The following is a 16,160-nucleotide window of genomic DNA, read 5'->3' as shown; positions in this document are numbered from 1 at the left end:
TTAGCTTCAGGTCAACATTTCACTCCTACAGTTCTCTACTGAAATCAAGATTTACACCACAGCATACTGGCTCATGAGAAACTACCCAGCATCCTGGTCACCATTCTTTCTTCAACATATGTTGCGAGAAAGTGAGACTATTACTCTTCTTCTATATTACAGAATATTTGCCCACCTAAAGGTCCAACATTTAATCTAGATAGTACAATGCAAAAAGGCCTATGTAAACACAAATAATGTACAAAAAGTAATCAATAAAGCTAATTGAATATGGGCCTTTATTCAAAAGGGGTTGTAAGTTAAGTGTATATGGGATGCTTCAGTCATACAGTATCTTGGTCACAGCCCACCTACAGTACCAGATTTAATTTTAGACACCAAGCATCAGGGACTATATTTACATATAACATATATTGGGCTTAGAGGCTGAAGTACAGACTCACCAAACTGACCTCATGGTTTAAATCAGGGCTTCCCAAACTGTGGGTCACAACCTGCAGTGGGATCAATAGTCATCATGGAGCTTGGACTGAGCATCAACAATCGCAAGGCCTCTCTTAAATCCTTGAATTTGTTTTCAAATTCCCAGTTTCCAATGCTCTATTTCCACATTAAAGGATTTTTTAAAAAGTTGTCAAAGAATATAGGCCAATGGCAGCTACATGAAGGCAACATAAATCAGCCATGATCACAAACCAGCAGACCAGGCTTACAAAAATGAATGGTAAGAACTGTATCAGAAGACCAGTGGTTCATCAAAAATCGTAGGCAGACATGGGATGTGATTTGTAAACATCCGAGAGAGATTTCCATCACACAAAACTCACTGTGCAAGTCCATACAAACACCACAATTCAAGTAGCTTGTCAAATCAACAAATACATTAGTCTCTGTTTTAAATGAATCTTACTACTGTATTTGAAAAACCTAGTGAAAACATATATTGGTCCTAAAGGCTTCAAAATACCAGGTAACAAATAGCCATTATTCATTCAGTCAATTATGACAAATTTGATTCATGAATTTGGACACAAATACTCAGATTACTGCAAAAAGCTATTAAGAATATGGTCAAGTGGAGTAAGTGCTCATTGGACTTGCATGCAAGAATTTAATACTGAAATTTGAGGAAAAAGTCCCATTAATTTCCTTACACGTCCATGAACTCTGAATTTAGATATCGGTTGAGTTCTTGTTTTCTGTTGTATTTTGCTTTACTCGCACACTTTAATTAGTTGATGCTCTTAAAATATTAGACATCGTGCTGTAGAGTGTTAGGATAACTGATTAAGGAATTAGTTACTGAAATTTAGATAACTCCATTTATCAAATTGTTTAACAGTTTATTCTAGAGATGATTATGGCACTTTATGCTATTGACACCTTGAACACCTTTGGGAATAATCTAAGAAAAGATTAAATGGTTAAGAAGGGGCTGGATGAGAGTCTAAAAATAGCTTTGCAAAGGAAAAAGTCTTTAGTGGGCCTAAACACAGATGAAAAAAAACCACAGATAGCTAACCAGATTAGATGGGTGAGCTTTTTCAGTCATTAATACTGAAGTAATGAGGGAGCAGAGAGAGAGAGAAAAAGAGGAGACACACATTACAAAGAAATATATTTACTTTCTAAAACATATGCATCGATTATCACAATACAAATGGAAAGCAGAATGTTACTTTCCTAGAGTGCTAATACATTATGATCTCACCGAGCAGAAACCTAATTCAAGATCTCAGATATGGACTTAGAAAACTAGAGTAACAAGCCACAGCTGAATCAGTATAGCAGTCATTCCTGGAAGAGTTGCCACGATCTGTAAATTATTTTCAGGATAGGGCTCTCTGTAGACTAATGGTACAATACTTCTTTGTACATAAATCAGCATAAGCAAACCATGCCCAAATCGGCACCAGCAAAAAAGTTAAGCCTGACAAGTGTAATACTTAAAATCAAGATTTTGCACAAATATGCTGAATCAATATCATCTTTAGCCTGATACTTAAACTGTAGAATAATCATAACCAATGTTTTAAGGGCTAAAAGACAGCAAGTATCCAACACCCCAAAAATCATGTTAAATGAATTTAATTTCTTCACCACTTACACTGAGTGCTAACACAATTATACTCACTTGTACGTCTTTGTACGGTCCACCCAGAAACCAGCGATGATGGAACCTACCATCCCTGATACCACTAAAGTAAGTCCAATTCTCCCAGCATTCACTTCTTCTCCCTTGCAATGAAAATGGATTAAATTGAAATATAAAACTTTGGATTCCTGAATAACATTGTACTATTACGCTTTCCATGAAATTCTGCTAGCATAAGAGTTCATTGTTGCTAGAAATTAAATTGCAGCTACAACATTCTTATTGACTCCTTGGGTCAGAGGGCAATTACTAACCCTTAGCAGCTTTGCTGAAGAATTCATAAAAGAAAAAGAAGTTTTGCAGTTGTAACAATGCATAGCAATCTGATACTACACACACAAGTGTAAAACAACATACTAAAATAAATGAAAGATGGAGAAACGACATGAATTTGGAGCTCTAAATCACCACAAAGAATCAAGAGGAAACTAAATTCAGTATTGCCTTCTCTTCATACACAGAAGCTATGTATTAGGAGAAGGCAACTTTAATTTACTTAGGAGTTAAATAATGCATGCAGCAGAGTTTACCAATTACAGATTCCATTATCAGTGAGAGCATAAATCCTAAAAATAAATCTGCACAAACTGCTTAAATTTAGTTTACATCTAATATGATTACTCACTTTATCGTGACAGAACTATGAAGCTTTTTTACAAGATTAAACTATACTTTTAGACTAATATAATTAAATCAAAATATTATACATGCCTACAAATAAAACTGTGGTAAAAGTAATCTGTACTTTTGGAAAGCCACCTTTTGTTAGGTTAGGATGATCATTAACCTTTGGTCAAGTAATCATGCATTTTACTGATGGAGATAAATCACATTTCAGCAGATCATAAGCTTTGCAATTAATTGAAGATAAAATGAAGTTTTATATGTAAAGACTAGCAACTTACCTCATAGTAAGTAATAATCATTTGATTCAATAGTGTTCCTACAGAATAATAGGACCCCGTCAAAATACCTAAAAAAATTAAAAGCATATGTAATACCTTGGTTAACAATAACAATATACTTAAAATAATACATTTTATTCAGCTAATTTTAATTTTACTATACTATCTTTCACAGGGTGGAATGGAAAAATATCTGTAAGTTTTCATCAAATCTACGTTCAACACGTCCAACTGACGCAAACTGAAAATCAAACTTTGAACCACATAGCCGAAAGTATATGTCATCAGAAGTCATGAACAAACTATCAAATCCTTTGGAAAAGTTAAACAAGTATGCCATTAACTAAGCCATATCAACCAGAAGGTATGTAGAGTCTTTGGGTGCTAAGTTAGGCATCACAGCGCACAGATTAAATGGACACAAGACTTTGCAATCACAGGTTCTGGTGATATAAAGGCAAGAGTAACAAGAAATGCTTTTCTAGGCCATAGTGGCATCACGGTATTTCAGTACTTCTCCTGGAACAGGAGACACTTAATTCATATAATCTGACAGTTCTTTACGATTAGAAGACCTAGATGAGGAAAACTAGAAAAACTTCAGAAATGGGTCACAGTTACGGTGATGAAGAACATTCGTAAAGAAAAGGTCAGCTACTAAATGAAGAATAGAAAGATTTGAAACATTTATATTACTGAAATGTTGAATAACCAAAATAAAATTAAAATAGTGACTATGGAATTACTCACCGTAACTGAGCAGTAGTAGCACAAATGGAACATTTTTGAACAAGTTCACAATTGATTGTTTGTAGGAATAATCATCAGGGGAGTCCAAAAGCACTGCTTGGGATTGGCTTGGAGGAAGTGGAGGCTTTTCCTTGAATACTATTTAGAAGAAAAAAAAACACTAAGCATAGTATGCCAAATTTTAGCTGACCAGAAAACTCAAACTAGGATTGTGTATAGATCAAGTGAGGCTTTAGTTAACAACAATAGAGGGACGGGGACAAAAGTAGATTATGTAGTAAAACTACCCAGCTATACTGTAAACATATATCACAAGAGTGGGGGTGGGGATTGCACCAATTCGAAAACCGTAAGCTTTTATTCTCCTGCAATATTCGCATTCATTTGTGTTTCTTTACAAAATCTATTTAGAGATCAAGGGAAGGCATTTTCAATTTCTACATGGATCTTCAGATTTTAGTTCAGAAATCAGCAGATTCTACCAAGGGGGAAAAAAAACAGTAGACACTTGACCTAGATAACTATAAGCAGCTCTTGGATTAAGTTATGTGATCACCAAGAAGTCTCTTAAGGTTTATTTATAATTTAATACTACAGTCACGTGAAACAATGCATTAAGTTTCTTTTGAATATAGGATATCCAGAACTACTCCTCCAGGTGTCATGCCTAAGAGGGCATTGCCAACCATGCATTTCCATTGGATTGCTCTATAGTTGTGCTTGCTAACATACTGCAGACCTGCTCTTACTGCTTGCCATCAGGCACACTGGAAGGACTTACATACTGCTATTCAAGCAGTTTGGCTTTATGCCCATTAAGCCCTGAAATGGGACCTGAACCTGGAAGCTCTGGTTAGAGTCAGAGTTGTTACTATGCAAAAACTCCCTATCCATAACTACGTACAAAATGCAGTTTAACTTAACTGCAAATCCACACTGATGTTCACATAATAATTGCTTTGATTTAGTCAACTATTCTGCATCACTTTATAAGTAAAGCACTATGTTCTGAAGTTTCGGCATCACACCCATATCCTGAACATCCATGGTACACTTCTGCAGCAGCTTTGATACTTTATCAAACTCTCTCCAAAGTGACTCTGACTGTAATTGGTATCTCGATAATTGCCAAATCAAGCTTGAGATACTGGGTACAAATTTAAACGAGGGTGATTTAGCAATGTATTAAATGAATTCAGAACATTATTCCAAGCAAAGCTTCTTAATCCATGCAATTAGCAAATGACTTTATATTAAGGAGTGAATGTCTGTTTTTCCACAGTGAAAGAAATTAGTTCTGCTACTATGTGGCACATTATATTTGTACATTAAGCCTATGGATACAGGAGTTCCTCAGAGTAGTGTCCTAACCCCTGCCACCATCAGCTGTTTCATCAATTACCTTCCTTCCACCATAAGGTCAGAAGTGGGGATGTTCACTGATGACTGCAGAAGCTTCAGCTCCATTTGTAACTCCTCAGATACTAAAGCAGTTCATGCCCAAATGCAGCAATATCCAGATTAGGACTCAGAAGTGACAAGTAACATTTGCATAACAGATGTGCCAAGGCAATAGCCATCTCCAGCAAAAGGAGATCTAAGCATCAACCTATGACATTCAATCGCATTACCACTCTTGGGGGTTTCTGACCAGAAACGGAACTAGACTAGCCATATAACTATTGTGTCTACTACAGCAGGTCAGAGGCTGGGAATCCTGCGACGGTAATTCATCTGCTGACTCCCCAGTGCATGTCCATCATCGAACAAATCAAGAGTGTGATGGAATACTTTCCACTTTCCTGGATGAGTGCAGTTCCAACAACACATGAAGCTCGACACCATCCAGGACAGATCAGTCTGCTTGATTACTTCCCCTTTCACAAAAATTCAATCCATCAGACATCTATGGTGGCAGCAGCATATACCATCTACAAGATGCACTGCAGCCGAGGTTCCTTAGGTAGCACCTTCCAAATCCACAACCTGTACCACCTAGAAGGTCAAGGGCAGCAGATACCTGGGAACACCATCACCTGGAGGTTCCTTCCCAAGTCACTCACCACCCTGACTTTGAAATATATTGCTGTTTCTTCACTGTCACTGGATCAAAATTCCTTTCCCAACAGCATTCGAGGGTACACCAGGATTGCAGCAATCAAGAACGCAACTCACCAACACCTTCTCAAATGCAACTAGGGATGGCAATACGTGCTGGCTTAACCAGCAATTCCCACATCCTGCAAATTAATTTTAAAAACCCCTCAGGTACCAGCCATCAACATAAACTGCTATTTGACTTTCAAATTCTTAGAACAGAAGAAACTTACCTGCTACAACCAAGATGAAGAGCACAGTGGCTACTATTGCTGTCCCATAGAACAATACACTTATATTTTTTGCCATAAGAGTAAGATCATCTTTAGTATTAGGCACCAAAATTGGAGGTAAAAGAAAACCAAAGGCCACACCAAGCTGTGAAACAAAGAAACAAATCAAAACATAAAAATATAGCATTTAACTTAAAACTACAATTTTGAAGTTTCATAGGCAGATCTTCCATCAAAATAGAAAACAAAACTAATTTTGCTGTATTTTCTCAACTTTGAGTGCATTTTCCTTTGCAATCTGTCTTTTACTTTTGAAAGCAGAATACAAGTTGAAAATGTCAGGTTTTTAAACAGACTGCACAAGAACAATTAAAAGAGTTAAAGCAGAAATTAGAAATTGACATTCAGTTAGTTGCACTGGCGTACACCCGTTTTAAATTTGGGTGCCTTCTAATTTGGGAGGTTAATTGTGAATAATGAGAGAAACATTGGACACATTTTCAGGTCCAATTGCCATGCTGTGCCCAAGGAAGAAATGCTAGCTTGTCTAATTCAGCTAGTTATGGTCAATGTTTTTCCTCAAGATCAATTGTAATGTGTGTTTTGGCCAAAATACTAATATTTGCAAATAATTGAGAGTTCTCATTTGAGCCTAAATTGTTCGTACATTCCCAAAATAACCTACTTAAAATTAGAGTTATTTCAATAAAGAAATATCCATAATGGAGAACGTGACCATGTGCAGAACATGCTACTTAGTGTTTAATGGGTTTTCGCTTACCCATCACCACATTGGTGATACTAGACTTAACAAAAAACATCTACTTGAAAATACATTTCAATTGATATTTTGATAAATTGATAGGAGTTATAAGATATCGCTTCAAAGGAGCATCAATTGCCTATTAGGATGCCAACTAGAAAGACACAGTAGTTGCATAAGAATAATATAGCTCAAAGTCTATATTTGAAGCATCCCTATACTAAACCTGTGAACTTTGATCGCTTGTTTCATCTGTCATGGGTCTCCCTTCACAGCCTAAGCTATGAAGACAGAGCTGATACTATTTCCTCTTTAGCAGTCAAGGATGTTTTATTAGTGGGATAATCCAAGGTTTTATAACAAACCAAAACAGATAGGCTAAAGTTCGACTTGCAAATATCCTAGCCACAATTTGCAACTTTAGTGCAAGTCTTAAAATCAGAAACTCAATAACTGAGAACTATCATCAGTCCCATCACTCCATGGTTAACACTTCTGCAATTTGCACTCAAGTATGACTCGATCAGAATTGTGGCCTTGACAAACATTAAATGCTTTGTATAATTTAGCCTCGTTTGAACTTAATTGCCATGTTGGAGAAGGAAAGGAAATGTTGCAGAATGTAGTGTTAGTCATTTTGCCACACATTCCCTATGTAGAAAGATGTTTTATTAAGTAGTTTCATCATTCGTCAGATCTGAGCAGTTGCACTTTTTTAACAATTCCTGTATTTAATTAAACACAAGGTTTAAAAGAAATAATGCATCTAAAGGTGGTATCCTTACAAAAATACAAAAGCAGAAAAAGCAACTGCCTGCTCTTCCCATCCATTGAAGAATGGAACATGTACTTGGCTTGAAGAAAATCAGATCTAGTATTACTGTATGCTCATTGAAAATAGCAATCTTGAAGATTTGGGGTGGAAGAGGGAACTTCTGTTCAAAAACACTCCTGGGATGTGCATGTGGATCCTCTGGACGGCAGGACTGTTTTCACCTCACCTATTCATTACCAATTCCCTTCAAGCTGCACTTAAATCATGGCTGCACTGGTGGGTATCAAAGCACCACTGGTTATGATGTAACACATAGTTGACTCTTAACCTGCTTCTAGAACATAGAACACTACAGCACAAACAGGCCCTTCGGCCCACAAGTTGCGCCGATCACTTCTATCACTAAGCCATAGACCTATCTATAACCCCCAATCCCATTAGATCCCATATACTCATCCAGAAGTCTTTTAAAAGACCCCAGCGAATTCGCCTCCACCACCACCGACGGCAGCCAATTCCGTTCACTCACCACCCCGAGTGAAAAACTTACCCCTAACATCTCCTCTGTACTTGCTTCCCTGCACCTTAAATCTGTGTCCTCTCATAGCGACCATTTCAGCCTGGGGAAATAGCCTCTGAGAATCCATCCTATCTATTTCTCTCAACATCTTATAAACCTCTATCAGGTCGCCTCTCAACCTTCGTCTCTCCAGGGAGAAGAGTCCCAGCTCCCTCAACCTATCTTCATAAGGCATGCCTCCCAATCCAGGCAACATCCTTGTAAATCTCCTCTGCACCCTTTCAATAGCTTCCACGTTCTTCCTATAGTGAGGCGACCAGAACTACACACAGTACTCCAAGGGGGGTCTGACAAGGATCTTATAAAGTTGCAGCATTACCTCCCTACTCCTAAACTCAATCCCTCGATTAACGAAGGCCAGTACACCATATGCCTTCTTGACCACATCCTCCACCTGCGAGGCCGATTTAACAGTCCTATGGACCCGGGCCCCAGGATCCTTCTGCTCTTCAATACAGCTAAGACTCGTACCCTTGATATTGTATTCCTTCATCCCAATGGTCCTGCACCAACACCAACCTTCGTATCGTCTGCAAACTTACTAACCCGTCCCTCCACTTCCTCATCCAGGTCATTTATGAAAATGACAAACAGCAAGGGTCCTAAAACAGATCCCTGGGGTACTCCACTGGTGACCGACTTCCATGCAGAAAAAGACCCATCCACAACCACTCTCTGCCTTCTGCAGGCAAGCCAGTTCTGGATCCACAAGGTCAAAGCCCCTTGGATCCCATGCCCTCTCACCTTCTCAAGTAGTCTTGCATGGGGGGCCCTATCAAACGCCTTGCTGAAGTCCATGTAAACCACGTCTACCACTCTTCCTTTGTCAATGCAGTCATGCAACTGCTTGTTTACAGGACACAGACAAGACTGGCAAGACCAGGGTTCATTTTTCATCTGTGACTGTGGGAGTCTATTTGAAGGTTCTCCTGTGGGGAGGAAGCTGCAGGATTTTGACCCAGAAATAAATTTCCAAGTCAGCCGTGTGAGACTGAAGGGGAAATTGGAAATGACGACATCCACATGTGCAACTGCCCATGTCTCTCAAGTGGTATAAGCCAGAAGATTGGGAGGTGCTGTCCATTAAGCTTTGGTGAGTTGCTATTGTGCATCTTACAGATTACACGTACTGCAGCCACAGTACGGTGGAGAGATTGAACATTTAAATGATGCTACCAATCAGACTGCTTTACCCTGAATGGTGTCAGGTTTCTTGGTGCTGTTGAAGCTGCACTCATCCATGCAAGTACACCACTGCACACCTGACTTTGTTTACTGCAAGCAGAAGGAATTATTTGTGGAGTCAAGTCTTAGTGTAGGATACTCACTTGCTGTTGTAGCCTGTGTACATGTGGTTGGTGCAGATAAAATTTCTGACCAATAGTGACCCTCAGAATTTAGTGATGGTAATGCATTAAATGGCAACAAGAAGTGGCTAGACTTTCTTGTTGGTGATGATTATTGACCTTGCATGCGCTGAATGATGTCCAGGCGTTGCATGCAGGCACAAATCCTTTCATGGTCTGAGATGCAAATGAAGCTCAAAGGTGCATTCAATTTTACGTTAAGGGAAAAAGGCAATTGAAGTAGGACGTGGACAACCACATCAATCTTCCTTTACTTTAGGCATGATTTTAACCAATGGAGAAATCACCCTACTTCTTCCCCAAAACCAGCTGCAGCTATGTAGCAGCTTCATGACTATAAGTATTGCTTGTTCAAGTCTTCACCACCTCAGCAAGGATGCTGTTGAGACCCCTAATCTACATCCAATGCAATCAGCTGCTTTTTGTTATTAGGTGGAGTGAATCGAATTTTCTGAAGACTAGCATCTGATTCTGGGGAACCTCAGGGACACAACTGAGATGGATTATCTGTTCTGCATTTCTGGTCAGGCAGCTGCAAATGTTTCAAACTTGTTCTTTGCACTCACACATGGGATCATTGAAGACAGGGATGCTTATGAAGCATCCTCCTAACCTCCCGCTAGCCCACAACTCAGTTTAATTGCAACGCACTACCATTCACAATTGGGTACAGCAGAACTCTTGAGCATTTGGTCATTTAAACATTTAGCAATTCCTCTGTTTAGCATGCATGTAATCCTGTGCTGTATGCCTGGTGCTGCTCCTGGCATGCTCTCCTCTATTCCTCACTGAACCAGAGTTTGGCCCCGACTTGATGTCAGTGTTAAGAGTAAGGGATATGCTGGACCATGAGGTTACAGACTGTAATGGAATACAATTTTGCTGCTGATTGCCCACAGGGTTTTATGGATGGCCTGGTGAGCTGATAAACAGGCTCTGAATCTTTCCCATTTAGCACAGTGATGGTGCTATGCAACACAATGGAAGCTGTCCAAAGTCTGAAGAGGAGACTGAAGTATCCACAAGGACTTTGCAGTGATCACTTCACCAATACAGGGCAAATGCACCCATGACGATCAGAGAGGACAATTAGATTTTCCTCCTTCACATATCTAGGGATAGTGATGTAGTGCAGTTCTGGGCATTGGTTGAAACATTTAATTCTGTGAACATGACTGTGTGAAGCTGTTGCATGTCAAGTCTATGGGACAGTTCTCAGAATTTTCTCACTGATGGTATTGAGAGTATATGCTTTGTCATGTCTGTATTTCATGCCTATGGTTGATGCCAGATGGGTCCTTGCAGCTTTATTCTTTGTTGCAGCAGCTTGGGACAACAGTGCCTTATTAGACCATTAAGCGTCAAAATATTGTCCGTCAAATTGTATGTAGGCCATACCAGGCAAGGACAGATTTTCTTCCTGAGGCATATTTAGTGAATTTCATTGTAATTTGTATTTTAATGTTAAGCAGCTTTCTACCTTACACATGACACTATGGGGCAGCATGATTTGAATCATTGTCACATGAGCATCGCTGCTTTGGGTGACTGCGGAGTTTGCATGTTCTCACATTGTCCGCATAGGTTTCCTCTCACATTCAAGATGTGCAGGTTAGGTGGTTTGGCTATGCTAAATTGTCCCTTAGCCTCCAAAGATGTGTAGATTGGGGGAGGTGAATTTGCAGGGTAAATGTGGAGTTACAGGGATAGAACCTGGGTAAGCTGCTCCTTTGGAGAGTCAGTGCCGACTCGGTGGGCCGAATTGTTTCTTTCTATGCTATATTCTATGAAAAGGCTAAGTTGAATCTAGTTTAATGAGAAACAGGCAACCAATAAACATGGTAACACAGGCTAAAGTAATGAGAATACTTTGAAGTGAAAGTGACAAATACAAATACATTTTAGTACCATATCCTCACTCTGCACTGAACATCTTGGGGAAAACTGGTGACAGGAGGGTTGGAGTAATGTTCCCAAATGTAATAGTCTAGGTTTATTACCCAAATTCACAAAGAACAGCCAATAAGGGAGACGGTAGAGGGCCACCACTCCACCCCAAGAATTTCCCCCTCCAGAGGTTGAGATAGAAAAATCCAGAAAATAGACAAAACAAGAAGAAAATTTAACTTATCCATCCTCAAGATTGACTCAAGAAAGCTGTTCTTGGGTCAAGCAATAGCATTATTGACGTAGGGCCGGATAGATTGATGCTAGTGAGAAAGAAGTGAAAATGGCTGGAAGTGTGATGCATTTTAATCTACTCATGAAAGTATATAACCAGTCTGAAAGTTGGTGATTCTAGTTGTTATATAACAAGACATTTATTGATCAGTAACTATGGAATGAGCTTGAGAAATGGTATAAATGAAAGTCCTCAGAATTCCATGTGTTGGTCAGTTCTTATTCTATTCTTAAATAAATGTTGTTCCACAGGTGTCAATGACTGATTGAATAATCTATTACACAAGTTGTATCCGGAGACAGGCACCATTAGATACAAATGGAGATCTCTCTGGCTGACTAGATGTGTCTCTACCATAAGTCAGCCAGCTTGGCTGGCTGCAAGTATGCCATTACTGTGTTACTCACAATTTGGTTCCTTAGTAGCTCAAACCAGTTGTCGTTTCAGCTCCCAGATGTAACTAACAATTTTCGTGTACTAAATCCTGTAATGGGTTGGGTGATTGTGGCAAAAATCAGATACAAATCTGGCACAATCATTTATTATTCCCAGCAGACTTCTTACCTCACATGGGCTGCATGGAGCATCGATATCCAGGTGTGCCAATAAAGTATGTTGGATTGCATTTTGGAATGTTGCTGAAGAAATTCCAATATTGCGTTGCTCATAACTTCTGAAAAAAGATTTGTTCACCTGGATTTGGGAGCTAATTCTACAGTACTGTGATGAGGTGATGTTTCAAAAACTGTGGCTTCAAATTGCAGTATCGTAAGATGTGTTAATCAACCAGAGCTGGCCATCATCCAACGAAAAAAGTTGATGCTTTGTTATAGGCACTCTTGTTGAGTAAGCAAGCTTGCACTTACTCCGGTGTCTATCACTCCTTGCACAGGGACGTTCAACATGGCCATTTTAATCACCAGCAACTTGGATAGGCTACTTGACATATTCATCACCTCATCTGTATTAGGATCCAGTCAGCCTAGATCACCTTCTGGTTGTTTTGCTTTGTAAACCATCTTCTGCGGTCTTAGGTTCCGCTGTTTTGTAAAACTGTTCCTTGACTTAGAATGACAGAATCATGCAAAGCAATTTTGTTAACTGAACAATCGGCAGTTTACCCCTGCAGGGCAGGCTACTTGTCCACTGCAGGGGTTATTACCATCAGAAACATTTGGAGATGCTATTTTGTTCTTTGGAACGCTATTTGTACTCAGATGACATTTGTTTATGCGTGCTATTGCAATGCTGTGTTTGTTCTATGCCTGAAGCTTGCAAATCAGATGTTTCCAATGTTCAATCTATGCCCATGGATGGTATCACATCTGTGATTTTTCATGCAGTTGTTTATTTATGGAATTTGAGAGATGCATGCTTAGTGCCTCACTGAAGTTTCTGTCTAGTTCTATGTTTTTCTTCAGCACAAGGTTTGCTCACAGCTGTGTCAGAACTTGCCTCACCTGTTTCTGCTAATCTCAATATTAAAAACAGAATGGCATACTTGTTAGTCCTGTCTGACGCAATCAGAAAATTCAATGTCTGAATCCATTTTCTCCTTCAGTCCAAGAGAACTGATCAACATCTGTATCAGCTGGAAAAATGGTGGAAATCCTTGTTGCCATTCCTTGGGATTTTTTTTTTAAAAAATATTAAGTTCAGCATACCGCACAGAAATGTTCTGGAATTTTCCTTCCATAAAAAATTTTATTGTCAGATTTTAAGAGAAAATAGAAGACATGTTAAGCATATAAATAGTAACAAAAATGGCTGTTCAAACAGTGGACACCAAACCCCCCATAGACCAAAAAAGATAGTAGAGGGGATGACATTAGTCAAGAATTAAGGCCTGACCTGATTGGCAGATACAGAATTAAATATTAAGAGCATGAAATAGAGGTAAAAAACAGAATTTGGAAGGGTTTTGTCAAGCTAATTCATCAACCCCTCAAAATACCCAAACTGTGCCATGATCACAAAATGCAGGTAAGAAATCTGCAAACATCAAAAAGAGTGATCAAAAAAAATTGAGAGCAAATCAAGGATTACCAAGCTTCTGACTCAAATAGTCAATCATGCAAAGGGATGAATGGCTCACTAATCAAACTGGCTCCAATAAATGAAGACCAAGAGATTTAGGCACTTGTGTAACAAAAATGTGTGACTTGCTCCGAAAGATCTGCGAATTATAGGCTGCTGAGACCAAAGGGCTAGGCAGCAGCTCCCAGCTGATCTACCTCCAGTAAACGATTATATTTTAGGGGGGAAAAAAAGGATCATCTTGCGCAACATTGCTGATGTCCTTTGATCTCTGTGCCAAAAATCGTTAACAAGGTATAGATACGCGATACCAATTACAAACACATCAGGACACCATTTTCTTCTGCCATGTTCTCTGAGCTGCCATCTTCTTTGAAGACTTCCTGCTTCAATCACATAGGTGATGAATACCCCTTAAGAAATTCACGTGTCTGTGAAGGCGCTACACGTTCCCCCAAAATAGAAGTGGGAGTGAATGTGCTCTCAGAAGAGCCGGCATCGTGGCTGGGAAGGGAATGCAACTGCAGATAACGGCTCGGAATCCAAGATAAAGCCAAGTTCAAATATGTGCGGTGTGTGTTTAAAAAAAAAACCGTCGTGGTTTGCCAAACCCGTCATTTTAGTTTTGCGGGGCGGGAGTTGTAAGAGCGATTTTAAAAAAAACGACCTGAGAACGATATAAAATCGCAGGAATCGCTCTGTTATTTGGCTCGGGTTAAAGGGGTGGTGAGGGTGAAATTAGACAAGGGTGGGGGCGAGGGTGAAATTAACCGGTATTGGGGGGGGGGCGGTGGGGTAGAGGTAGATATTATAATTAGACCAGATCTGCAACGGGGGGGGGCGGGAGGCGCACCGCGACTTCGGAAAATTCGCCGAGCCGAACCCACCCGAGGCGCGGCGGGAGTGGAAATTTGTGTCGAGCGACTATCCCGCCAAACGCTACGGCGGGAGGGGCATATCTTCCGCAGTGCTGGCGGAGGGAGCGCGCCCACACCCGGATTAACCCCCCACCACCATTTTTCAAATTTTTTTAACCAATATCCCAAAGTTAGAGGCGCAAGTGCGGCGGAAATTCCCGCCAAACTGCCCCCCACCCCAGATTAAGCCCCTCACAGTCTACGCTCCTCACCTGATTACCCAGAACGGCGGTCGCACACGCTGTCGATACCTCTTTAGGCCCGAACCACACCGACGCCACCCGAGAGGGCAGCCCGAGGATAAAAATCTGAGCGATGGAGCAGACCGTCTGGGCGAACATCGTCACCCCGAACAGGTCCTGCCGCACGCTGGCGATCTTAATCCAGGCTCCGATGCAGTTGAGGCCGGAGCCCAGCAGCGCCACCGTCCGCAAGCCTTTCTTGTCCAGCAGCCAGGCGGCGGGGAAGATGAGGGGGACGTAGACCAGCATGAAGACCACCGAGAGCCAATCGACCTGCTCGTAGGAGACTTGGTAAAAATGGCAGAAGATGTTGGCGATGATGCTGTACTGGATCCACTGGAAGGCGTTCACCATCGAGTAGAGGCTGAACACAGCCAGGATGAGGAACCGCTTCCAGTACAGCCGCGTCTGGATCGGCTTCACATCACCGGTCAGCATAGCTTCCCTCTCCTCCGGGGACTTAACACCTTTCCCCGTCTTTCCGTCTTGCATCATGCCTTCGAGATGGCCATTAATGCCATTTATAACCACATCTTTACTGCAGGCAGTAGGTATTGTCTTTGTGACAGGGCATCCTGTTCCATCGGCATCCACCATTGTTAGCTTTTGCTTTATTTTTTCCGCTTATATAAAATATATACACTTTAAATATAGCTTATGAAACTAAAATCTACTTCTATAGGTAATGTTTGTATGTTTTTTAAAAAAAATTAAGTAGGTTTTGTGCAATAAATCTTTCACACAACCACTTTTCAGAGGTACTTCGCAACTGAATGAGCGCGATTGGGAGGCGAGGCGGTTTATAAAGGAATGGCGGACCCCGTGGGATGATGATTGACGTCCTTCTGGACCAATTGATTGCTGAGATGGAGAGGAGCGTTTGTGATTGATATGGCTGCCGACCAATCGGATCGCGGGCGGGGAGGCGTATTAGCCAATCCCAAGGTCGGCTAAGCGACCAATCGGACGGGTGGGTGGGGGGCGGGCCCAGGCGATGATTGACGGGCCGGCTGACCATTCAGACGGCGGGGGTCCTCAGCCGCGGCGAAAAAAATGCGCAATCTTCGTTGGAAATAAATTATTTTTTTAAGATTGTCAAAATATTAACGGAGGGGGCTGAGAAATGGATTTGCTCATTGAAGAATTAAAATTGATCA

General features: G+C 40.6%; 1 protein-coding gene across 14 annotated transcripts in view; it reads right to left on the bottom strand.

Moving 5' to 3' along the window:
• flvcr1 (FLVCR choline and heme transporter 1) overlaps nt 1–15,785 on the bottom strand; it is a 42,689-nt gene extending 26,904 nt beyond the window's left edge. For all 14 annotated transcript variants that reach the window (XR_013888271.1, XR_013888272.1, XR_013888276.1 and 11 more), the window contains exons 1-5: nt 14,974–15,785; nt 6,141–6,285; nt 3,811–3,948; nt 3,061–3,128; nt 2,135–2,238 (exon numbers count right to left, since the gene is read on the bottom strand). Coding sequence is in view for 2 of the 14 variants with exons in the window: in XM_080200503.1 (XP_080056629.1) it covers nt 2,135–2,238; nt 3,061–3,128; nt 3,811–3,948; nt 6,141–6,285; nt 14,974–15,600 (1,082 nt within the window). In the remaining 12 variants the exon portion in view is untranslated. The remainder of the gene's footprint in view (nt 1–2,134; nt 2,239–3,060; nt 3,129–3,810; nt 3,949–6,140; nt 6,286–14,973) is intronic.
• Between the last annotated feature and the right edge of the window lie 375 nt (nt 15,786–16,160).

This window comes from Carcharhinus amblyrhynchos, chromosome 12 (genome assembly GCF_965287045.1).
Source record: "Carcharhinus amblyrhynchos chromosome 12, sCarAmb.v2.hapA, whole genome shotgun sequence".
NCBI classification, from domain to species: Eukaryota; Metazoa; Chordata; class Chondrichthyes; order Carcharhiniformes; family Carcharhinidae; genus Carcharhinus; species Carcharhinus amblyrhynchos.
This window is presented reverse-complemented; position numbering and strand designations above follow the sequence as displayed.